At 43.9% G+C, this 25,053-nt stretch overlaps 2 protein-coding genes and 1 long non-coding RNA gene across 11 annotated transcripts in view; 2 read left to right on the top strand and 1 right to left on the bottom strand.

Annotated features, from left to right (window-relative positions):
• The window catches only part of SEPTIN3 (septin 3), a 23,648-nt gene extending 21,798 nt beyond the window's left edge, over positions 1-1,850 (top strand). For 2 of the 4 annotated variants that reach the window (XM_049626450.1, XM_049626449.1), the window contains exons 11-12: positions 7-52; positions 716-1,850. In XM_049626450.1, coding sequence (XP_049482407.1) covers positions 7-52; positions 716-789 — 120 coding nt within the window. In that variant the 3' untranslated portion in view covers positions 790-1,850. Of the gene's footprint in view, positions 1-6; positions 53-455 lie in introns of all 4 variants that reach the window. The other 2 variants (XM_049626452.1, XM_049626451.1) reach the window with 2 other exon arrangements.
• A 1,980-nt stretch (positions 1,851-3,830) lies between these two features.
• Positions 3,831-4,547, bottom strand: LOC125919665 (uncharacterized). Its single transcript, XR_007456855.1, has 2 exons — positions 4,075-4,547; positions 3,831-3,991 (listed from the first exon to the last, which is right to left on the bottom strand). It is a non-coding gene; the product is annotated as an uncharacterized LOC125919665 (long non-coding RNA).
• Positions 4,548-4,657: 110 nt separating this feature from the next.
• WBP2NL (WBP2 N-terminal like) overlaps positions 4,658-25,053 on the top strand; it is a 30,706-nt gene continuing 10,310 nt past the window's right edge. For 2 of the 6 annotated variants that reach the window (XM_049626454.1, XM_049626456.1), the window contains exons 1-6: positions 4,662-4,787; positions 14,606-14,714; positions 14,959-15,100; positions 15,294-15,386; positions 20,372-20,482; positions 22,802-23,307. In XM_049626454.1, coding sequence (XP_049482411.1) covers positions 4,726-4,787; positions 14,606-14,714; positions 14,959-15,100; positions 15,294-15,386; positions 20,372-20,482; positions 22,802-23,241 — 957 coding nt within the window. In that variant the 5' untranslated portion in view covers positions 4,662-4,725 and the 3' untranslated portion in view covers positions 23,242-23,307. Of the gene's footprint in view, positions 4,788-5,195; positions 6,061-14,605; positions 14,715-14,958; positions 15,101-15,293; positions 15,387-18,245; positions 18,389-20,371; positions 20,483-22,801; positions 23,308-25,053 lie in introns of those variants that run through there. The other 4 variants (XM_049626460.1, XM_049626455.1, XM_049626457.1 and 1 more) reach the window with 4 other exon arrangements.

Below are 25,053 nucleotides of genomic sequence, written 5' to 3' on the forward strand. Positions count from 1 at the left end.
ACTCAGGTGCTAGGAAAACACAGACCAAGATTCGGTGGACCAGGAGAAAGAGGTGGGTGACCCCAAACCAGTGACCGAAAACCTATGGTCTCAATCTTTCCTGGAGGCTCTTTACCAATCCCATACATGTCCTCCCCCACCCACAAAATTCTTCCAGGGTAAGCACCTGTCAGCCTAGAACAGCAGCAGGGTTAAAGCCCAGAGGTGGTTCCATGTCAACGGAAGAGGGATCCCTGGTGTATACAGCAGGCAGTCGTGAATGCAGACGTGGGACTGGCCACCTAGGACTAGCAGGGGGAGGTCTGGCGGGGGTGTTGGGCGTTGGAGAGGTTGAGTAGGGAATGGTGCTTGGCCACCCCTAAGCCATGATCTCAGCCTCCCCGGAGAAGCTGTTTTATGTGTCTGCTGCCAGCTGCTGGTCTCCACACCCTCAACCGTTCTCAACCCCCCTGCAGGGAGAAGGCCTCCTGGGCACTGTCCTTCCACCCGTGCCAGCCACCCCCTGCCCCACTGCTGAATGAAGGCCATTCCAAGTGCTGCTTCTCCCTCCATCCCTCCCAGCTGTTATTGCTGCGGGGCCGTGGCCTTTTTAGTGCCGTGCTTGCCCAGCCCACCACCACAGCCCCCCTCAGCTCTCAGCAGGTTGGAGGGGCCAAGCTGCCTCCTTAGGACAGTGGCTTCCTCCATTTATCCAAACCACCCCCTCTCCTCCCAGTGGAACGGAGCTCTCGCCAGCACTGCCCTCCTCCATCGTCCGTGTCAGCCGGTCCCAGCCCATCCGTAGGGTGAAAGAACTCATCAGGAGCTCCTTCTGCCCTTGCAAACCCATACCAGCTACTTGTAACCATCTCCAAGAGAAATGGCATTGCTCCCTGCCCGTTCATCTGCATGAGCTCCTCTTGGCTTCCTTCAAGGGTCAAGAAAGCAACTTTTCTGCTTGTCAGGTTTGTTGATGTCAGCTGTGTGAGCCCCAGTGTGGGACAAGGGTGTCTCCTTCATTGCCTAAAGCTTATTTATAATGATGGGTCACTACAGATGTGGGGGGAGCAAGGGCTAGGGTCACTTAAAAAAATCACCACTTGTGGCTGGCCCAGGATGCAGTCTCTCACACACACACACACACACACACACACACACACACACACACCTGCCCCCATAATGCAGCCACTTAGGAAGAGTGGTTTTCCTGAAGAGACATTTCTGGAATTGCCTTCCTTATCCTCAAACTTAAAAAAAACAAAACAAAACAAAACAAAAAAACAAAAAAAAAAAAAGAACTTAACAGAAAATTCCAGAACCCCATAGAACGGGAACTCTAGGGAGAAAAAAAAAACCACCCTTCTGTCCACTTAGCAATAAGAGGGATCCCTTCCCACCTACCCCGACTACTCCTATCCCCGCCTCCACCCTGTTAATGTGAGTAATGAATTAGCCTGGCCACAGTCGGTCACTGTAGGCTAGTGGAAAATGCCCACTGGAGGGCAGAGCCCCCCATCAGATGCATGAATGTTTGCGAATGTTGGCTGCCACTGCCCCACATACTGTGTCTTTATGGGATCCCCTCCCCCCACCCACCCACCCCGACCATCTCCACCTGGACACTACTTTCTCAAAGGCTGGTGACTTGTGGGCCATTCATCTACAACTAAGTCCTGACGGAGCAAGAGGCCCAAGCCTAGGGGATGCAAGAACGACCCATTTCTTAAATGTTACCAGTCCCAGCCAACCTTTTGGTGACATTATGGTTAAATTTCCCAATTGAAAGCAAGCCAACAGACACTCAAACTGGTTGTGTAAATGTTGCTAGACTTTATGTGTTGTACAACTAAACATTGCTGTTTGAACAATAACTTCCTGGCCTGTGTCTCATTTGTGCTCACTCCTTGGCCAAATTAGCCATCACATCATCTCACCCATGGGCGGAGGGTGAGATAGGGACCATCTTGGTAAGAAGTAGCCACAGAAATTATAGATGGAAAACATTTTGTGAGTCCAATTTTTCTTCATTTGGCTTGAGGATGGACTTCGGTCATTATTCCATGTGTATGTTTAATGTTTATTTCTTTTGAGAGAGAGCAGGGGATGGGCTGAGAGAGGGGGAGAGAGAGAGAATCCCAAGCAGGCTCGGCACCATGCGTGTGGAGCCCAATGTGGGGCTCAATCCCACAAACTGCAAGATCATGACCTGAGCCGAAACCAACAGTTGGATGCTCAACCAACTGAGCCGCCCAGGCGCCCCTCCCTGGGGTTTTGTATCCAACATGGGTGATGGAGCTAGTATGCTAGACCTTGAGGGATGCTGTGCTCTGTGTGATCTGTCTCCTTCAATGTAAACAGGGTTTATTTTCACTTAATGAATTTCCTAGCTTTTCCCTCCTTTCTCCAGAAGTCAAGAAACCCAACTCTATGGAAGGAGTGGACCCATCTTGCCTAGAAACCTGCCTGCTTTACAGTGAATGCTTTAAGAGTAAGAATTTAAGGGGCACCTGGGTGGCTCAGTCGGTTAAGCATCCGGCTTCAGCTCAGGTCATGATTCACGGTTTGTGAGTTCAAGCCCTGTGTCGGGCTCTGTGCCGACAGCTCGGAGCCCGGAGCCTGCTCTGGATTCTGTGTTTCCCTCTCTCTCTGCCCCTCCCCTGCTCACGCTCTGTCTCTCTCTCTCTCTCTCTCAAAAACAAACATTAAAAAAAATTTTTTTTAAAGAATTTAAATTTTAAGCACTAGCTTGTCTCTTGTGTTTTCCAAACTTAAACCAAACTTCCTCTCTTTGAGGTTCCTGGTCTCTTCCGCAGCCAGCAAATAACACCACACGCTATTTTTCTGAATTTGAAGGTGATGACCATACGCAATTGTGTTTGGAGCCTCGGTATTCTGTAGGGTGAATACAAGGTATAGAAGAACGGTGGGGCGCGGGGCGGGGGGGGGGAGTCATTCAGGTAAAATGATGAGGACCAGAACCAGAGGGCAATTGCCACATCAAGATGGAGAGGTGGGAAGATTTGAGCAACAGAGTAGTTTTGCAAACTTAAAATATCACAGCTAAGGGAAAACAGTTCTTTTAGTCCCGTTCTTTCATACAGATATGGAAACAGAAGTCCAGAGAGCATGGTTGATGCCCAAAGTTGCACACTTAGTTACCAGTGCAAGACGGGGGCTCTATCTCAGTGGTCTTTCTATAGCTTCACACCATTCCTATTGCTTTTAATTTGTTCCAACAGTCTTAGGTTTAAAAAAAAAAAATCATGGGGGTGCACCTGGGTGGCTCAGTCAGTTGAGCAGCTGACTTCATTCAGCTCAGGTCATGATCTGGTAGTTCTCGAGTTTGAGCCCGGCGTCAGGCTCTGTATCAGCACAGAGCCTGTAGCCTGCTTCAGATTCTGTCTCCCTCTCTCTCTTTGCCCCTCCCCCACTCACACTCTGTTTCTGTCTCTGAAAGATGAATAAACCTTAAAAAAAAAACTTTTAAGGGGTGCCTGGGTGGCTCAGTCAGTTGAGCATCCGACTTCAGCTCAGGGCTCAGGTCATGATCTCACGGTTTGTGAGTTTGAGCCTCGCATCAGGCTCTGTGCTGACAGCTTGGAGGCTGCTTCAGATTCTGTGTCTCCCTCTCTCTCTGGCCCTTCCCCTCTCGAGCTCTGTCTCTCTCTCTCTCTCTCTCTCTCTCTCTCTCAAAAATAAATAAACATTTAAAAAAACTTTTAAATAAAAAATAAATAAAAATCAGCTTAGGGCACCTGGCTGGCTCAGGCAGTAGAGCATGCAACTTTCGATCCCCAGGGCATGAGTTCAAGCCCCGTGTTGGGTGTAGAGATTACTTTTAAAAAATCAGCTTATAACTGATGACGTCTTTCTCTGGCAACTTTTTTCCCCTCCGTGGTACATTTAAAAATGGTTCATCTTATAACTGACAGCATCTTAAACTTGATGAAATACGGTAATCCAGACGTTACCATCCCTTTGCTTGAAGCCCTTCGGTGCTATTTTGTGAAGTCTAAAAGACACAAGAAGATGTACAACATGTTAGTCTTCAAAGCAATTCCAGTATGCTGTATCCCACCGGATCCTCACTCTCACCCTTTGGAGAAGGCAGGGCTGGTATGATGGATGCCAAAGGTTCTCTCTGTCTTGGAACCGGCTCAGACTCCCCCGGACGCAGTTCATTCACCCTTTCCTGGATGCTAACCTCACAAGAAACCAGCTCAGATTCCAGGCTTTCTCTGGTGGGGAAAAGTTGTTCTGCTTGCCTTTAGGAGAAGCGAGAAATCTTTCTGGATCCTTTCTCCAAAATGCATTAGCCTTCTGACCCAGGCCAGGGGGGCACGCAGGAAAATCCTGCTTCTGATTCCTGACCCATTCAATCCATTCCCGAGGGCAGCCCAGCAACCAGCTACCATGCTGTGGTCAAGAGGGTAGGTGTGGATCCAGGAACCCACTCACCTACCACTCAACACCCCCGCACGCTGGGGCGGGGTCAATTCCCCCCCCTCACCAGCTGGAGTCCCAGGCGGCACCACACCTGGTTCTCTTACCACCGCCCCTCACGTGACCAGCCCCTTCGCCCACTCAACCCCCCCCACCCTTGTCTTTGCGCCATAATCTCCGTCCTCGCCTTCAAAGCCCCGCCCCCCGGTTTGGCGCTCCTCCCCTTCAAAGCCCCGCCCCCCGGCTCGGCACAGGCCCCGCCCCTTTCCATCTGAGGGGCGACAGAAGGGCGCCTGGGGCAAGATGGCGGTGAATCAGAGCCACACCGAGAACCGCCGCGGGGCTTTCATTCCTTCCAGCGACAGGTGCCCGAGGGGAAGCCGGTGGGGAGGGGTGCTGTCAGAGCCGGGGATAGACCGACGACCGGTGGGACTGGCGGCTTGGAAACTCTTAGCCAATCAGGGCCTTTCCCGCCTTTTCGGGCCTCGGCCGGCTGAGCCCCGCCCCCTCCACTGGGGCGCTCGAGACCCCGCGGGCTTCCCGGCGCACAGAGTGGGCAGAGGCTGGAGCCTGTGGCCTCGCTGAGGTAAAGGGCGGGTGCGCCGTGCGAGGCGCGCGTCTTCCCAGAAGAAAGGCGGGAGGGCACTGGCAGTGGTGGGGTGTCGCGCCGTTCCTCCGGGGGGGGCGCCGTTGGGAGCACAAACCTCCGTGGGGTGACGGCGACAGGGGGGCCTTGGGTGCGCCCCGCCCCTACTCCCGGGGGCGCGGACGCGGAAGGGGCGGCGGTGTGGATCCCTCTGAAGGATCCCGCGCCATCGGGAGGGGTGGGGGGCGCTCGCCGAAGCCCCCTTTCTTTTCGCCCCGACGGGGAGATGATGGCTCTTACTTCCCTGTAAATAAAGATCGGGACGGAAAGAAGAGCCGTCTAGGGAGAAGGACGCTCGCCGGGCCGCGCCCGTGGCCGTGCGTGGGGCCTGCGGGGCCCGCCGCTCGCTCGCCTTCCCGCCTCAGGCCTCCGCTCCACGCGGCCCCTCTCGTCGGTTCCTCCCGCCCGGCTCTCCAGACTCCGGCGCGGTACCCCCCCCAGCTGCTGCTTCCGCCCCCACTTGTCCCCGTTTTCCTTCGCTCGCGTGTGGCGGCGAGACTGAGCCTTTGTCGGGAAGATCCACCAAGACAGCCCCGAAAGCCGATGTCCGGATGGATCTTTTTCCTCTGCTTCCTCCCCCGGGAAAGTGTCCTTGCCGGGTTCCCACGGGCGGCGGAGGCCGTGCGTCTTCCCCGGCTCCCGAAGGACCTGTGCTCTGCGGCTGTGCGTAGTTGCGTAGTAGGAGAGCGTCGGCCACCGCCCTGACCGCCGGTCCCCTGCACACCCGCCTGGGTGCCCTGGGGCCACTTCCGATCTGGGGTGTCGGCGTCCTCTCCCTCAGCCACGGGTTTGTCTGTTTCCCTGCGTGCCTTGGAGGCGGGGCGTGAAGCTTGTTTCTAAAAAATTACAACACAAACGCTGATCCTGTATGGTCCTTCGAATGATCTTTATGGGGTCCGTTCTGTGCTCTTGAGCACGTAATCGTCTCCACTGTTTAAGAGCTTTATACTTCCAACTGCTCTGTCTACAGTGAGGATCCCCTTATTTCACAGGTGGGGAAACTGAAAGAAAGAGAAGGAATTTGCTTACAATCGTGTGGTCCCTGCATGTGGAAGACCTTTGACGGGGGTTTGAACTGCTCAACTCCAGCGGTCCCGCAGAAAGGAAAAGGGCCGCTTCTGGGCTTTCTCTTCCTCAGAGATGCCCCACCCTGTGGGGGCGCCCGCTTCCTGTGTAGAAATGCTGTATTCCTCTATTTCTATTTTATTATTACTTTTAAAATTTGAGTGTAGTTGACACACCATTAACGTTAGTTTCAGGTGTGCAACATAGTGACTAGATCTCTCCGTAAGTTATGCTATGCTCACCAGAAGTGTCACCACACAGTGCTATTGTGACAGTGTCACCGACTGTTCCCTATGCTGTGCCTTTTATTCCTGTGACTTATTCATTCCATAACTGGAAGGCTGTATCTGCCACTCCCCTTCCCCGATTTTACCCACCCCCCGTCCCACTGACAACCCTCATTTGTTCTCTGTATTTATAGGTCTGAATCTGCTTTTTGTTGGTTTATTCATTTGTTTTTCTTTTTTTAGATTCCACGTGTGAGTGAAATTATATATCTGTCTTTCTCAGTTTGATTTATTCCACTTAGTGTAATATCGAGGTCCATCCATGTTGTTGCAAATGGCAAGATCCCATCCTTTTTTATGGCTGCATAATATTCTGGGGTGTGTGTGTGTGTGTGTGTGTGTGTGTGTGTGTGTGTGTACATACCACATCTGCCTTATCTAAGTGCCAGTGAACACTTAGGTTGCTTCCATATCTTGACTATTGTACATAATGCTGCAATAAACATAGGGATGCATGTATCTTTTCAAATCAGCGTTTTCATTTCCTTTAAGTAAATGCCCAGTAGAGGAGTCATTGGATCACACGGTATTTCTCTTTTTAATTTTTTTCTCGTTTTAATTTTTTGAGGAACTTCCATACTGTTTTCCATAGTAGCTGTGCCAATTTATATTCCCGCCGACAGTGCGCGGGGGTTCTTTTTTCTCCACATCCTCTCCAATATTTCTCGTCTTTTTGATTTTAGCCATTCTGACAGGTGTAAGGTGATACCTTGTTGCGGTTTTGATTTGCATTTCCCTGATGATGAGTGATGTTGAGCATCTTTTCATGGTCTGTTGGCCATCTGTAGGTCTTCTTTGTTGAAATGTCTACTCAGTTCCCCTGCCCATTTTTAAGTGGATTATTTGGGGTTCTTTTGGTGTTGATAGAAACTACTTTAAAGAAATAGGTTGAGAAGGAGAAGATTGGTTGTTTTTTGACTTCTCTTGCCTATTCATAATACACATTTGAGAAACTCATCACACTGGCTGTGTTCTGTGGAGATTTTTAAATCCCAGCTGAGAATTCATAATTGTACAGATAGGACTCTACTGGTAAATAGGGAAGACGTTGAGTTTTCTTTTTTTAACCAATATTCTAAAACTTGTACAGATAGCACCATATGTGTTTATTGTAGAAAAATTGGAAAAAAATTTAAATCGCCCCAGACTCCAACATCTAGTGCTTTTTACATTTTGGTATGTGTCTTTCTGCACTTTCCTCCATGGAAATATATGCAACTCCCCCACACTCGAGACTGCTTTGTAATTTGTTTTCCTCATTTACCAATATATTGGGAATACTCTCCAGTATCAATATCTACATCATTATTTTCAATGACTGGTATTCCAATATGCATGAATCTTTGCTCAAGCCTCTATTCGGGATGTTCAGGGTGTAGTAATTTGTCATTGCCATAAACATTGCTTCATGAACATTTTTGAAAACTAATCTCTGCCTACCTGTCAAAATGTTTCTCGGGATATGTTCCTTAAAGTGCAATTGTGGCATCAGAGGACATAGACTTTTTTTAAAAGATTAAAATGTATTTTAAGGGGAACCTGGGTGGCTCAGTCAGTTGAGCATCTGACTCTTGATTTTGGGTTAGGTCATGATCCCAGGGTTGTATGATTGAGCCCCTTGTTGGGCGCCATGTTGAGTACGGAGCCTGCTTAAGATTCTCTCTCTCTCTCTCTCTCTCTCTCTCTCTCTCTCTCTCTCCCTCTCTCTCTCTCCCTCTTTCCTCCTCTGCCCTTCTCCACTCCTGCTCTCTCTCTCTCTCTCAAAAAAAATAAGTACTTTAAAAAATATTAAAAATTCTAGGGGTGGGGCCCCTGGGTGGCTCAGTTGGTTGAGCATCTGACTCTTGGTTTTGGCTCAGATCATGATCTCACAGTTCATGAATTCAAGCCCTGCATCAGGCTCTGTTCTGACAGTGCAGAGCTTGCTTGGGATTCTCTCTCTCCCTCTCTCTCTGTAATCTTTATTATTTATTTCCTTCTGCTAGCTTTGGGTTTAGTTTGGTCTTGTTTTTTCTGGTTCCCTTGTGTGGAAAATTAGATTGTTGATTTGAGATCTCTCTCTCTCTCTCTCTCTCTCTCTCTCTTTCTCTCTTTAAAGTAAGCTTCATGTCCAATGCAGAGCCCAGTTTGGGGCTTGAACTCATGACCCTAAAATCAAGACCTGAGCTGAGATCAAGAATCAGGTGCTTAACCAACTAAGTCACCTGGGTGCCCTGAGATCTTTCTCTCTCTCTTTTTGACATTTATCCATTTCTTGAGAGACAGAGAGAGACAGAGCACGAGCAGGGGAGGGGTAGAGAGAGAGGGATACATAGAATCTGAAGCAGGATTCAGGCTCTGTGATGGCAGCACAGCACAGAGCCCTACGTGGGGCTCAAACTCATGGACCCTGAGATCATGACCTGAGCCGAAGTCAGATGCTTAACTGACTGAGCCACTCAGGTGCCCAGAGATCTCTCTTTTTTAAAATTTGCAGTTAAAAGCATAAATTTTCCTCTTAAGCACTACTTTTGTTATATCTCAAAAGTTTGGTATATGTATTTTCATTTTTATTCATCTCAAAATTTCTAATTTCTAGTGATTCAATTCTGTTTTCAAATTTCACGTGTGATTTCTTTGTTGACCCATTAGTTATTTAAGAGCATTTTGTTTAATTTTCACATTTTTGTTAATTTGTCTGTTATTATTTCTAATTTCATTCCATTTTGATCAGAAAAGATACTGTATGACTGCAATCTTCATAAATTTAGTAGGACTTGTTTTGTTGCCTAATATGTGGTCTGTCTTATAGACTGTGCCATGTGTATTTGAGAAGAGTGTGTATTGTACTTTGTGGGTGAAGTGTCCTTATATGTTAGGTCTAGTTGACTTTTATTAGATGCATTCATGTTTATATTTGTAATATGTTTTTGATGATTGGTCCTTTTATCATGATATAATATTGTTTTATAGTAATTTTTGTTTTAAAGTCTATTTTTTCTGAAATTAGTATAACCCCTGAAGCTCTCTTTTGGCTACTGTTTGATGGAGTATCTTTTTTACATCCTTTCACTTTAAACCTGTTTGTGTCTTTGGATCTCAAGTAAGTCTTTTGTAGACAGTATATAGTGGCATCATGTTTTCAAAAATATATATTTTGCCGATCTCTGATTTTTAATTGGAGAGTTTAATTCATTTACACTTAATGTGATTATTGATAAGGAAGGACTTAACTTCTGCTCTTTTGCTCTTTATCTTCTATATCTCAATTCCTCCATTAATGCCTCCCTTTGTGTTTAATAGATATTTCCTAACATACTATCTTGATTCCCTCCTCATTTCTTTTACTGTATATATTTTAGTTATTTTCTTTGTGGTTGCCCTGAAGATTACATTTAACATCTTAATTTATAACAATCTAGGTCAAATTAATACAATTTTGTTTTAATTGTATGAACAAATTTTGTTCCTATATAACTCTGTCCTCTTATACTGTTATTGTCCCAAATTACATCTTTATACATTGTGTATGCATCACCATAGATTTATAATTACTGTTTTTGCAATTGCCTTTTAATTCATATAGGAAGAAATGAAGAGTTCCAAGCCAAAAAATACATCAATACAGACTTTTATGTTTACCTATGTAGTTATCTTTACCAATGTTCTTTGTTTCTTTGTATGGGTTTGATTTACTGCCTAGTGTCTTATTATTTCAGGCTGAAGGACTTTCTTTCGCATTTCTTATAGTTCAGACCTACTAGTGATGAACTCTCGGTTTATGTTTACTTGGTAATGTTTTAATTTCTCTTTAATTTTTGAAGGATGGTTTTGCCAGATATAGAATTCTTGGTTGACAGATTTTTTTCCTTTAAGCACTTTGCATATGTCATCCTACTACTCCTGCCTCCATAGTTTTTGATGAGAAGTCAGCTATTTGTCTTATTAAGGATTCCTTGTGCATGATGATTATTTTCTCTTGCTGCTTTCAAGAGTCTCTGTATTTGGCTTTCAGCAGTTTGATTATGTGTCTTGGTGTGGATCTCTTTGAGTTAATCCTACTTGGAGTTTGTCGAGCTTAGATGTGTAGATTCATGTCTCTCATTAAACTGGGGAAGATTATGGCCATTATTTGTTCAAATTTTCTTTATGCCCCCTTTTATTCTCTCCTCTACTTTTTACAGTCTCATTATGCATATGGTTGTATGCTTGATTTTGTTCCACAGGTCTGTTAAGACTGTTCATTTTGCTTCATTCTTTTTTCTTTCTGTTACTTAGGTAGTGTATTCTCAATGGACCTATCTTCAGATTCACTGATCCTTTCTTCTGCCTGCTGAAATCTGCCATTAAACCCACCACTACTGAATTTTTTGTTTTACTTACTGTAGTTTCCAACTTCAGAATTTCTATTTGGTTCAGTTTTCTAATTTCTATCTCTTTATTGATATTCTACTTTTTGAGACATTGCTCTCATTATTTCCTTTGGTTATTTAGACATGGTTTCTTTTAACTCTTTAAACATGTTTAAAAGAGTTTATTTAAAATCTTTGTCTAATGGGGCCCTTGGCTGGCTCAGTAGGTAGAGCATGCAACTCTTGATCTTGGAGTCATGAGTTTGAGTTCCACACTGGGGGTAGGTTTCCTTTAAAAAAAAAAGAACAAAGTCTTTGTGTAGTTAATCCAATGTGCGGGCTTCCTCAAGGGCAGTTTTCTATTAATTTCATTTTCTGTTTACAGAAGAACATATGGGCCATACTTTCTTGTTGCATGCCTCATGATGTTGTTGTTGTGGAAAAGCAGACATTTTGGGGTGCCTGGGTGGCTTAGTCGGTTGAGTGTCCAACTTTGGCTCAGGTCACAATCTCATGTTCATGGGTTTGAGCCCCACATCGGGCTCTGTGCTGATAGCTCAGAGCCTGGAGCCTGCTTCTGATTTTGTGTCTCCCTCTCTCTCTGCCCCTCCCCTGCTCATGCTCTCTCTCTGTCTCTCAAAAAATAAAATAAAATGTTAAAAAATTTTGTAAACTAGACATTTAGAAGATTATAATATGGCAACTCTGGAAATCAGGCTTTCTCTCTTCCTCAGGGTACATTGTTGCTGCTTGCTGCACTTATTTTTTGTTTGTTTAGTGACTTTTCTAAATTATAAAATTTTTAAAGCTTATAGTCTTTGTCACGTGCAGCCACTGAAGTCTCTTTTATATTAACTTAGTGGCCAACTAGTGATTTGACAACTTTCTTATATATCTGGAAACAAAAAATAAATAAATAAATAATTCCAGCCTTTGTAGATGGGCTCTGCCTGTGTGTTTGGAGCATGTCTTTATCACTCAGCCAGGCAGTTTACAACTCTGTCTTAGCTTTCACTTCCTACTTGAACAGAGCCTCATTGTCATCCAGAGGTAAAAGTTTTGGACCTTCTCAGTTCTCATCTGAGCATGAACCCAGGCCTCAGAAGGCATGCATGTGACTTTCTAGTTTCCCATGAATACGTCAGAGCTATTCAAAGCCTTTATTCCCCAAAGTATCTCATTCTCTAGCCTTTCTTTCCTCCCTAACTTTTCAGTTTGTTTGCACTAAATTCATCCTTTGCCCCAGACAGCAGCAACTAATACATTTACCTTGAAATGTTTTTGACAAATGGACCCTGAGTAGTCCCCTCAGTCCTGGGAGAGTTCTGAATTAGGCACACACCATTGGAGCCTGCCCTTCAGGAAGCCACCAGACAAGTTTTAAAACAAGAGTTCTTTGAGAATAAGGTCTGTTCTGCTCCCTTTGGTGTTCAGTACTTACACCAGGAATGTGGGTTGTTTTTAAGGCTATTGCCAAGCTGGGGATTGGAAGATGGTACTGGAGTAAGTGTCACAAAGCTCTGTTATCAGACTCAGCTATTTTTTTCTTGACTAAACATTCCCTTAGTTGTTATAAGGTTTTGATTAGATTCCAAACTTCTGGACTGACTTTTGGAGTTCCCTATTTTTGCTGACATCATATTTTCATTGTCTTAAAAAGCCCTTTTTATCAGCATACCACCACCCTAGTTCCAATTCTTACTACCTTACATCAAGACTATTTTAGGGATTCTTTTTTTTTTTTAATTTTTAATGTTTATTTATTTTTGAGAGAGAGAGATACAGAGCGTGAGTGGGAAAGGGGCAGAGAGAGGAAGACACAGAATCCCAAGCAGGCCCAGGCTCTGAGCTGTCAGCACAGAGTCCAATGCAGGGCTCGAACCCACAAACCGTGAGATCATGACCTGATCTGAAGTTGGGCACTCAACTGACTGAGTCACCCAAGTGCCCCTCTTTTTTTTTTTTTTAAGTAATCTCCACACCCAATGTGGGGCTCGAACTCATGACCCTGAGATCAAGAGCTGCCTGCTCTACTGACTGAACTAGTCAGGTGCCCCTTAGGATTTCTTAACCTCTAATAAACCACCACCTCCTTGATTGATTCTCCTTGCCTATTAAGTGATATCTCCAGGCTCTAGTTCCAGCATAGATTTCGAGCTATATCTCACTATTCTTCCCACCTTCACCTCCATGCTGCTTTGATGAATCCACACAGGTGGGCTGCTCCCAAGTGTGCAATTTGCTTTCCACCACATACCTCCATTAATGCTGCTCTTGCACCTCCATTCGTGCTGTTTGCGCCCCATCTGGATCATCCCCTACCCTCACCTCTGCCTACTGAAACACTACTCTTCTCTTAAGAATCAGGGGTGCCTCGGTGGGTCAGTTGGTTAAGCATCTGACTCTTGATTTCTGCTCAGGTCATGATCTCATGGTTAATCTAACGTGTTCTATTGGTTAATGTGGGGCTATTGGGCTCTGTGCTGAGAGTGGAGCCTGCTTGGGATTCTCTCTCCCTCTCTCTTTCTGTCCCTCCCCAACTTGTGCATGCATGCGCTCTCTCTCTCTCTCTCTCTCTCTCTCTCAAAATAAACAAATAAACTTAGAAAGAATCAACTTCAACCTTTCTATAAAGTCATTCTTAGTCATTTCAACCAAAGCTAATCCCTCCTTCCACTAAATTGCTATGACATTTTTGTGCCATTAACGTGATGTATGTGATATTACTGCTTGCATTATTATGTTTATTCATGTTTTCACTCATTCATTCTTTCAATAAATATTTAATAGCACCCACTGTTTGCTAGGGCCACAGTGCAAAGGCAGGATCATTAGTTAAGACATTGAACACATAAACATATATATATATATTATAATAATTACTAAGAAAGAAAAGAAACCCAACAGGATTCTATGAGTGGGAATAGGATGAGTCCAAGTTTCTCAGGTTAAGAGTGAGGGGAGAACACAAAAGGCAGAGGGAATAACATGTCAGAGGAATCTGGAGTACTCTGTGTGTCTTGCCATTTCTATGAGAGTCAAAGAAACATTTCCATTAGCACAGTGCTTTATACTTCCTGCATATGAAGAATAAGAATTATTATTATTTATTATTTTTAATACATTTCTTATTATTATTCCTTAAAAAATTTTTAACGTTTATTTATTTTTGAGAGAGGGAGAGAGACAAAGCTCAAGCAAGGGAGGGGCAGAGAGAGGGAGACACAGAACCGGAAGCAGGCTCCAGGCTCTGAGCTGTCAGCACAGAGCCTGACGCAGGGGTTGAACTCACAAGCAGTGAGATAATGACATGAGCTGAAGTCGGATGCTTAACCAACTGAGCCACCCAGACACCCCTATTTGTTATTTTTTTTAAATTTTTTTTTTAATGTTTATTTATTTTTGAGACAGAGAGAGAGACACAGCATGAGCAGGGAAGGGGCAGAGAGAGAGGGAGACACAGAATGTGAAGCAGGCTCCAGGCTCTGAGCTGTCAGCACAGAGCCCGACGCGGGGCTCGAACTCACGAACTGTGAGATCGTGACCCGAGCTGAAGTCGGACGCCCAACCGACTGAGGCACCCAGGCGCCCCCCCATTTGTTATTCTTAATAAACATTAAGAAGAAGTAGGCTTGATAAGAAAAAAAGAATCCAGTGGTAAAGAGGGAGAGGAGTAAGTGTGAAAAGTCAGAGAATAAGATTTAAATTCCTTTCTATTTCAATACAATAGTGATAGTAGCGGCAGCAGCTAACATTGAGTGCTTACTCTGGGCTTGGAATTGTGCTAAGAACTTTATGTGCGTCGTTTCGTATAACTGCTAAATCGTGTGGTGTCTGCCCTTTCTTTTCTGCAGTGTCTTGATGCAGTCTCAGGATGTGGACCTCTCCTTCCCACAGCAACCAGAGAGATCCAGTCTCTTCAGTGGGACAAAGAGGGGGACACTGTTTCTCACTTCATACCGGGTAATTCTACTTCTACCTTGACCTATTATCGCTACATTTGTTTTCCTTCAAATGGAGAGAGATTTAACGTTGACTTTCAAAGTTGGCATTTTATGATTTTCCATGTTGGAGAATATGGAAGAACACGGGTGATGTTTCTCAGTCAGGCCGGAATGTCAGACAGCCTCGACCTTAGGGTTGGTCTAATATGTCTCAGTCCGTGGACAAGCTGCATGCCTTCTCCGAAGTTTCTTTCCTCTCCTAGGTGATCTTCGTGACTTCACACTTAGTCAGTGATCCCATGTTTTCTTTCATGATGCCATTTGATCTGATGAGTAACTGCACCGTTGAACAACCGGTCTTTGCTGCCAACTACATTAAAGGGACTATTCAGGCAGCTCCGGATGGTGAGTGTTCCCCCTCAGAAGTGTATTTTTTTCCCTCAAAAGCTTCCAGAAGGTTTAAGATTCAGACTTGGCTCATGCTGGAATTCAAAGAAAGCTGCACTGCTCTGTCGGGTAGTGCTTGTCTCTCTGTCTGGGGCTGTCCTTCTCCGACCAGTGGTGCCAGCATCTTAGCGTGTGCCGTTTCTTCCCCCAGGCGGCTGGGAAGGACAGGCTACTTTTAAATTAGCCTTCAGAAAAGGAGGTGCCATCGAATTTGCCCAGCTGATGGTGAAAGCTGCCTCTGCCGGTGAGCAATGCTAATAAAGACACTAAACACTTTGGGGTTTGGAGGCCTGCGGAATTGAAGTAGGACCGCTACCCAGCCACGACTTTGGTCTCTACGTCAGGCAGCTGGTAGTTGCACACGTATGCAGCAGGCATTTTCTGAGCCTTCCTATTATGGCACAAGTACCATACTACGTGCCGGGAACAAGATTATTCAGCCCCTCCTTGTCTTAAAGGAGTTTGCAGGCTAGCAGAAGTTTATACTCAGACACTTGAACCACTAATTATACATGATAATCTTTTGTCCGTTTTTAAATGTTTTTTTTAATGTACTTTTTAAAGCTTATTGATTTATTTTGAGAGAGATAGAGACAGCGTGAGAAGGGGAGGGGCAGAGAGAGAGGGAAAGAGGGAAAATCCCAAGCAGGCTCCACTCTGTCTGTGCAGAGCTCGATGTGGGGCTCGAACCGACAAAGCTGTGAGATCACGACCTGAGCTGAAACCAAGAGTCGGACGCTTAACCGACTGAGCCACCCAGGCGCCCCTCTTTTATCCTTTTAAATGTTGGTCTCATACATCATTGCGTACTCTCATTTTCAGATCAGGAATCCCCAGTGGCCTGAGTTCTTCTTCCTTTGTCACGCCTTTTGTCTTTTTTCCTCTCTGGTTTTGCCTTTGCTTCTGTTGGGTTTAATCCCCGTCTTCCATGAGAAGAGGGAAGAGGTACTATCCAGCCCTACAGCACTGATCTAACAGATGTACCAGAGAACTCTTTCAGACTTTGAATACAAATAATCTTTTTTGTGGTACATTTTTATTCAATCTGGTCTCATTTCATGCCCCTACTGTCTCAGCTTTTGTACTCCAGTCCAGCTGGACTTCTTTGTGCCCTGTTCTCTCATCTCCGAGCCTTCATGCTATTCGCTCTACCTGGATAACTTTATTTATTAATGTGTTTGTTTAATTTTATTTTTTAAGTAAACTCTACACCCAATATGGGGCTCGAACTCATGATCCTAAGATCGAGAGTCACGTGCTCTACTGACTGAGCCAGCCAGGTGCCCTGGAATTTGCTCTATCTGGAATGCTTTCTCTTTCTCCCTTGCCTCCACCCCAACTCCAATCTAGTTGAGATGAACACAATCTAGAAGAGACAGACACATGCAAATATTCCAAACTAGAGGCATGGGCAAAGTGCTGGGGACACACCAGAGGGTGGAATGAATTTTCTAGCTCAGAAGACTGACTGGATCATGATACTATAAACTACAGTTAAGAATATAAGAGACCATCTAAGTTGGAGAGGAAACGGGTTCAATTTTAGATCTAATAATACTAACATTTATTGAATGCTTACCATACAGTGGGCAGCGTTCCAAGCCCTTTACATGTGTCAATTTTTTTAATCCTCACAAAAACTTAGGCTGTAGGTACAATCATTGTCCCCAGTTGATAACTGGGGAAACTGAGTCAGTGATGGTTCTACAGTTTCCCAAGGCTATACAGGTAGAAACTGATAGAGCTAGAATCTGGACCCTAAACATACTCTCACTCTCTTTTTAAACTTTTTATTTCAAAAAAAAAATCGTATTTAGAAAAGTTGCAAGAATTTACAGTGGACTCTCATGGACCCTTCATCTAGATTCACCCATCATTAACATTTTCCCACATTTGCTTTATCTTACTCTTCGTTTGTTTTTGTTTTTACTGAACTATTTGGGAGTAAGTTACAAAGTTCAGTTCATTCATTCCTAAGTATTCAAGTGTGTATCTGCTAAGAGCAAGGGTATTCTTTTATCTACCCTAAGTCTACTTATCAAATTCAGAAAATTTAACACTGAAACAATGTTATTATTTAATATTTGGTTTATATTCAAATTCAAATGATTAACCTATCACTCTTCCTAATTCTTATGGCGCACTGTTTATTTTTCCAATCCAGGATCTAATCCCAGATCACACACTGAATTTAATTGTCCTGTTTCTTTAGTCTCTTTTAGTCTGGACTCAGCCTTTCTTTGTCTTTCTTGGCATTGACAGTTTTATTTATTTAAAAACTTATTTATTTATTGTGAGAGAGAGACAGTGAGAGTGAGTAGGGGAGGGGCAGAGAGAGGGAGAGAGAGAATCCTAAGCAGGCTCTGCACTGTCACACTGTCAGCGCAGAGCCTGACGCAGGGCTCAGACTCATGAACCATGAGATCACGACCTGAGCCACAGTTAGACCCTTAACCTGCTGAGCTACCCAGGCGCCCCAACATTAACATTTTTAAAAGAATACAGGCTTATTGTTTTGTAGATTTGGGTTTATCTGTTTCTTCATGCTTAGATGCAGGTCCTGCATTTTGGCAGAAATACTGTATAAGTATAGTATGTAAGTGATGCTGTGCTCTTTTGATCCTATACCCTTAACCGTTGGATCATATTGAAGTGAGGTACACTGGAATGCTAGAGGCCAGTGGACCGGCAGCTCAGAACCACAAAGATGAACTGTGTCTAGAGACTCATTTGGAGATCCTCAGCACACAGGTCGTCTCTGGAGCCATGTGAGTGAAAGGTTTATTCAGTGAATAAAGGATGGTATTCCAAGGTCCTCAACATCAAAGGGATGGGTAGCGTGGGGCTGACTGAGGTAGGAGGAGAATCGAGTTTATTACCCCAGAAGTCAAGAAAGAGAAATTTCAAGCATTACTGAGTGGTCATCTGTCAGCTGCTGCAGAGATGTTTGATAAAATGAAGACTGAAAAGTGTGCATTGCATGTGGAAATTTGAGTTCGTGGTGGTCTTAGCAAGACAGAACTGCTAAAGACAGGTGGTGGAGAAGCCATATACAGGAAATTGAGGAGTAAGAAAATGTTTAATATTACCTTTAATGATACAGATATGAAGACCAAGGAGTTCACATACTGAACCCAGCCAACAGCTCTTCACTGTCCAGAAGGCAGACAGCATCTAAAGCCTGACGTTGGATAACAAGGTGTCCTGGCTCACAGAGTATGGCCATGTGGAACCCAGAGGCAGGGGGTACTTGGAAGTCCAGTTCTTCTTTGCTACAGATGTCTGGAAAACTCAGAATAATTGCATACTGGGTCCTGAATTTGCCCTTATTTTTCGCCTCACAGTAGAGAGAGCTTATTTTTAGGATTATGGGCTAAGGATCGGGCAACTTGAGGGAAACTTCTTAGTGCTCTTATTAAGATATGTTTCTTGGCTTGCAAAGCTAGGTACAGAGTCCTAGCAGTTACATAGCCTCTTGGAAAGGGTTTAGGCAACTTAGGTGAACTTGACCAAATGTCTGAACCTACTCTGGGTCTGATTATATCATGGCTTAGGTGTGGGAACCTACCCCTGCTTTCCCAGGAAGAGTCAGGGATTGTGAGATGGGCTTCCATGAGGCCTTTGGAATTAACTACCCATCATACTTTATGGTTTGACTCTTTGACCCTTATTGTATACCAAACACTATGGTATGATTGAGATGATTGAGAACACAATAGTGAACAAGACATACATAGTCCCCCGCCTTTGTTAAATTTACAGTCTAGTGAGAGTCATATAAGAAATACACAAACGGGGTGCCTGGGTGGCTCAGCTGGTTAAGCACCGGACTTCGGCTCAGGTCATGATCTCATGGCTTGTTAGTTGTGCTGACAGCCCAGAGCCTGGAACCTGCTTCGGATTCTGTGTCTCCATCTTTTTCTGCCCCTTTTTCTTCCCCACCCCCTCGCATTCTGTCTCTCTCTCTCAAAAATAAATAAACATTAAAAAAAAAAAAAAGAAATACACAAACGTATAAGTTAGTAAAATAATATTTCTGGGAAGGATACTAATAGGATATTGAAAAGGAGGATAACTTTAGATTTAGATTTAGATAACTTTAGATTTAGATTTAGATAACTTTAGATTTAGAATGAATTAGTTAAGATAATGCTAGTTATTAAAACAGATAAACCCCAAATTGTCAATAGCTTAAGACAATAGATATTACTGCTTATATAAAGGTCAATCAGCAGGGATAAAAGGGGGCTGTGTTCTACATAACCCTTCAGGGACTCAGGGTAATAGGGTCTATGCCATTTTTAACACATGGCTTCCACAGCCTCTCTGGCTAGCCAGCAGAGAGGGAAATAGAACAAATGTTTCACCTGGAAAGCTTGCATGGGCCAGGCCTGGAAGCAGTGTTATTACTTGTGGTCGGATGCTAGATGCCAGAAATTAGTGTAGTAGACTGATAATAGCTCCCAAAGATATATCCTTGCCTAGTCCTCAGAATCTGTGAATGTTCCCTTGTTTGTAAAAAGAATCTTTGCAGATGTAATTCATTTAAGGGGCTTGAGGCTATTACCCTGGATTATCCAGGTGCACCCCAGATGCCATCGCAAGGATCTTTATGAGAGAGATGCAGAGGGAGACAAACAGAAGTGCTTTCTTCTGTATCACGTTGCCATTACATTGGTTTTTAATAGATGTATCTTGCCAACTTGATCGAAGCCTCAGTTGGAAATTTTTTCTGAATATTTATTATGGTAGGTGCTATCCTAGGCCCTGAATAAGCACAGGCAAATAAGACACAGTCTCTGCCCTCAAAAAGCATACAGTTCAGGACAAGGGAGGTGTATGTGTTTTATCTTATATCCTGGGAGCATTGTTGGACACTTGTGTAAGATGATGGTTAATACCCTATTAATTGGTTGGTGGCTGCTGTACATCTGCATTGAACAAATTAGAGTCTCTATTTTTTTTTTTTTTTAATTTTTTTTTTTCAACGTTTTCTTTTTTATTTATTTTTGGGACAGAGAGAGACAGAGCATGAACGGGGGAGGGTCAGAGAGAGGGAGACACAGAATCGGAAACAGGCTCCAGGCTCCGAGCCATCAGCCCAGAGCCTGATGCGGGGCTCGAACCCACGGACGGCGAGATCGTGACCTGGCTGAAGTCGGACGCTTAACCGACTGCGCCACCCAGGCGCCCCATAGAGTCTCTATTTTGCCAAACTTGTCTTCTCAGCTGCCAGAGGAGTTCCACTTGGAAGTGCAAGTTACTGGTTCAGCCCTCCAGGACTGCTTGTAGTTACTGGGCAGGGGAACATGATGTGCACTCAACAGATGCCTTGTCCAGGTAAGGTATGGCAGGGAAGTTCTTGTTGGGAGGTGGAAAAGTATGCCAGGGGCTCAAAGATCCTTTCACTGCTAGTTTGCTTCCAACTCTGCTGTAGGAGAAACAGCAGAGGTTTAGGAAATTGGAAAATGGGGAAGTCCGTGACTTTGTTTCTAGACTGAAACCCAGTGGCATGTCAGCAAGTGACTGGGCTTCAGTTTCAGGCTTACTTTTAACCGTAACGTACACATACAGAGTATAGCTGGGCAACTTCCATTAGTGGGAGCAGTCCCTTCCTGCATATAGCCTGAGCAGAAAATGTGTGCTCTTGCCCACTTCCTCCTTCCAGCTTCACACACGTATAGCCATCATGCTTATGCCATGCCCTTCAACCTCACTGAGGACTCCGGCTTTATGCTCTGTACCCTCTAACAGTTGTGCCTGTCCACAGTGATTCTCAAATGTGGTCCACAGCCTACTGGTGGGCCACAAAGGGTTCCCTAACAGGCTGCCGACGGGCCCCCAAATGCGGCCCTTCCTTGGGTTCTCCTTGGAGCATGACATGCATGTCTGTTGGCTTTTTGTTTTGTATACTAACTGATGTCACAGAATGACGTGTTTATATGTCGTATGCCTAAAAACATAATCTAATAATTCTTTTAAATGCATTAGTCTCTTGCATTATGTAGAAAACGAAAAATGGAATTATAAGCCATTGTTAACAGTAATATTAGCTTTTATAATTGTCCAGCGATTTACCTTTACTGAGATCTTCATTTCTTCATATGGCTTCAAATTTCTGTCTGGTGTGCTTCCAGGTCACCCTGCAGGACTCCCTGAGGCACTTCTTGCAGGGCCAGTCTGGTGGTAATGAACTCCTTCAGCTTTTGTTTATCTGGAAACATCTTCATTCTCCCTTACTCTTGAAGGAGTTTGGGCAAATAGAGGACTCTTGTTTGACAGTTTATTTCTGGCCTCCAAAGTTTCTGATGAGCAACCTGCTAATTGTCTTATTGAGGATCCTTTGTATCTGGGTGATGCACTTTTCTCTTGCTGATTTCACGATTCTCTCTTTATCTTTGGTTTTTGGAAGTTTAATTAGAATGCATCTCGGTTGGATCTGTATGAGTTCATCTGACTTGAAGCTCATTGAGCTTCCTGGATGTTTATATTCATGTTTTTCATCCAGTTTGGGAAGTGCACAGTCATCATTTCTTTAGATATTTACTCTCTCCCTTTCTCTCTCTCCTCCTTCTGGGACTTCCACAGCGTGTATGTTGGTCTGCTTGATGGCATCCCACAGGTCCTTCAGCTCTGTTCACTCTTCTTCAATATATTTTCTGGCTGTTTCTCAATCTCTGCTGTTTCTGTTGTTCTATTTTCACATTAACAGATTCATTCATCTGCCTACTCAAATCTGAATTTGAACCCCTCTAGTGAATTCTTTTCAGCTATCATACTATTCAGCTCCAGAATTTTGATTTGGTTTCTTGTTAAGTTTTCCACTTCTACTGATATTTCTGTTTGGTGCATACATCATTTTCTTGACTTTCTTCACATTCTCCTTTAGTCTTTGAGCATCTTTAAGACAGTTCTTTTAAAGTTTTTTTCTAATTAGCTCAAACATAAAAATGGATTACAGCAAAATAACTCTACAGTTGTCCATTCATTGACTCATTAAACCACTTTGGGACTGTAGCCAAGGAAATAAATACAACCCATGATTATTGTAATATGAATCAGAAAGTTGGAAACGACGCACTCTTCTAGAACAGGGGAATTACGTAGCACCTATCCATGTGATAAAATGTTGTTCAGCTTTTAATTTATGAAGTGTTAATAATGTAAAGACTTTTTTATAATGCCAAGTAAAAAGAGCCAGATAAAAAGTTGTATGGTTGTTATGATTGTGATTGTATAAAAAATATTAACAGATCCTACAAAGAAATATACCAAAATACTAAGTTTTTGTCTTTGATAGTGGAATTATAGGTAATTTTTAAATTTCATCTTTTCTCTATTTTCCAAATACATATTCCTCATTGAGCATGTATTACTTTCTTCATAATCAAATAAAATTTATTAAGTAAAATATGTATCTGAGCACAAGTATAAGTAATGTAGAGATATAACTGTAGGGATATTTTCATGTTAATTTGAATCCCTCCACAACAGGAAATGATAAAGCCTTCACCTGGTGAAGGATCTGGCTTTAGCATTACTCTGCCTGAGTTCTCATCCTGTGTCAGTTTGCTTCAGCATAGTTTTTTTGTCTTTCTCCTTCTTACCCATTCCTTGTCCACTCTAAAAAATGAGTAACTGATTTTTTTTCCTTCTCAGCATACCCATTTGTTGTCTATGGATCCCCACAGGCAGGATATGGACCCCCACAGGCAGGATATGGACCCCCACAGGCAGGATATGGACCCCCACAGGCTGGATATGGACCCCCACAGGTGGAATATGGACACCTGCCATGGGGATACGGACCCCCACCAGCAGGATACGGACCCCCACCTGTGGGATCTGGAGCCCCACCAGGAGCATACAGAGCCCTGCCTGTGGGATACGGAGCCCTCCCAGCCGGAAACGAAACCTTACCGACTGGAAGTGAAAACCCAGGGGCTGGAAATCAAGCCCCACCTCCAGGATATGAAGTTTCACCTGCTGGAATTAGAGCTGGGTCTGGCAAATCTGTGGCAATCCAACCTCCCGGGTATGAGGCTTCTCTTCCCCCTGCCTCATCTTCTCAGAGCCATTCACCATCTTCCAGGAATTAAACCTTGAAGACTCGCCAAGCAAAGTGGCACCCGAAAACCGAAGTCAGAATAGGAAGGTAGACTCAGGTATGTGATTAAAGGTGTGTCTGACGTAGTGTTGCCCTGTGGAAGGGCAGTCTTAGGGGGAGGCTGAGTCAACTCTTGACTAGATGGGCCAAAGAAGAAGTAGGATTAGAGCTAATTCCCCAATAATTTGGTTGACATTGGACTGCATTGTAATTTTTTTTTTTTAAAGTTTATTTATTGAGAGAGAGCATGCACATGAGCTGGGGAGGGGCAGAGAGAGAGGGAGACAGAGAGGATCCAGAGCCAGATGGGGACTTGAACTCAGAAGCTGTGAGATCATGACCTGAGCTGAAGTCAGAGGCTCAACCTACTGAGCCACTCAGATACCCGATGGGCTGCATTTTTAAACAAACCTTGAATGTAGGGTGGAAAAGGCTTCCTGCCTTTCTCCCCTCCCCCTCTAGAAATTATTTATTGCGCTGTTTGCTAAGCCTGAAAATATGTTAAAAATATCAAGTTGAGGGGCACCTGGGTGGCTCAGTTGGTTAAGCAGTTGGACTCTTGGTTTTTTTTTTTTTTTTTTAGTTTTTTTTTTTTTTTAATTTTTTTTTTCAACGTTTTTTTTTTTATTTTTGGGACAGAGAGAGACAGAGCATGAACGGGGGAGGAGCAGAGAGAGAGGGAGACACAGAATCGGAAACAGGCTCCAGGCTCCGAGCCATCAGCCCAGAGCCTGACGCGGGGCTCGAACTCACGGACCGCGAGATCGTGACCTGGCTGAAGTCGGACGCTTAACCGACTGCGCCACCCAGGCGCCCCTGGACTCTTGGTTTTGGCTCAGGTCATAATCTCATGGTTCATGAGTTCAAGCCCCTCATTGGGATCTTTGCTGGCAACACAGAGCCTGCTTGGGATTTTCTCTCTCTTCCTCTCTCTCTGCCCCTTCCCTGCTCAAACTCTCTCTCAAAATAAATAAATAAACTTAAAAAAATGTTTAAAAAGAAATATCAAGTAGAATACTCAGTTGTTTTTCACAGCATTGTTTATATTAGTGAAAGGATGGACCAGCCCATCACTAAATTTCCAATAGGGAGAGAGAATCTCATAAATCATGGTACATCCATATAATGGAATATTATGTGTCCATTGAAAATGATATCTAGGGGTGCCTGGGTGGCTCAGTTTGTTGGGCATCTGACTTCGGCTCAGGTCATGATCTCACTGTTTGTTGAGTTCGAGCCCCGCATCAGGCTCTGTGCTGACAGCTCGGAGCCTGGAGCCTGCTTCGGATTCTGTGTCTCCTTCTCTCTCTGCCCCTCCCCAACTTGTGCTCTGTCTTTCTATGTCTCTCAAAAAATAAATAAATGTAAAAAAAAAAATTAAAACAAAAAGAAAATGATATCTAGATTAGGAAAAGCCTTCTTTAAGAAAATCAACCCCCCCCCAAAAAAAGAAAATCAAACCCAATAATGCAATAAAGGAAAACGGTGATAAGTTTGACTATATCAAAATTTTTAACATCTGTATGACCACAATTAAAAGATAGAAAACAGAATAGGAGAAAGTTAATCTCCGACATACATGTTAAACAAAGAATTTATAGTTAGAATATATGAAGAACTCCTAAAAGTCAACCAAAAATTAAAAATGGACAAAAGATATGAAATCCCAATTAACCAAGGCAGTAGAGTGGCTCAGAAACATTTCAAAAGATGTTCAATCAACTTCACTAGTATTCGGAAAAGGCAACTTGACATGAGAAACAATTTTATCTCCAAAGATTTATAAATATTAAAAAGATAGAAA

This window comes from Panthera uncia, chromosome B4 (assembly GCF_023721935.1).
Source record: "Panthera uncia isolate 11264 chromosome B4, Puncia_PCG_1.0, whole genome shotgun sequence".
NCBI lineage: Eukaryota > Metazoa > Chordata > Mammalia > Carnivora > Felidae > Panthera > Panthera uncia.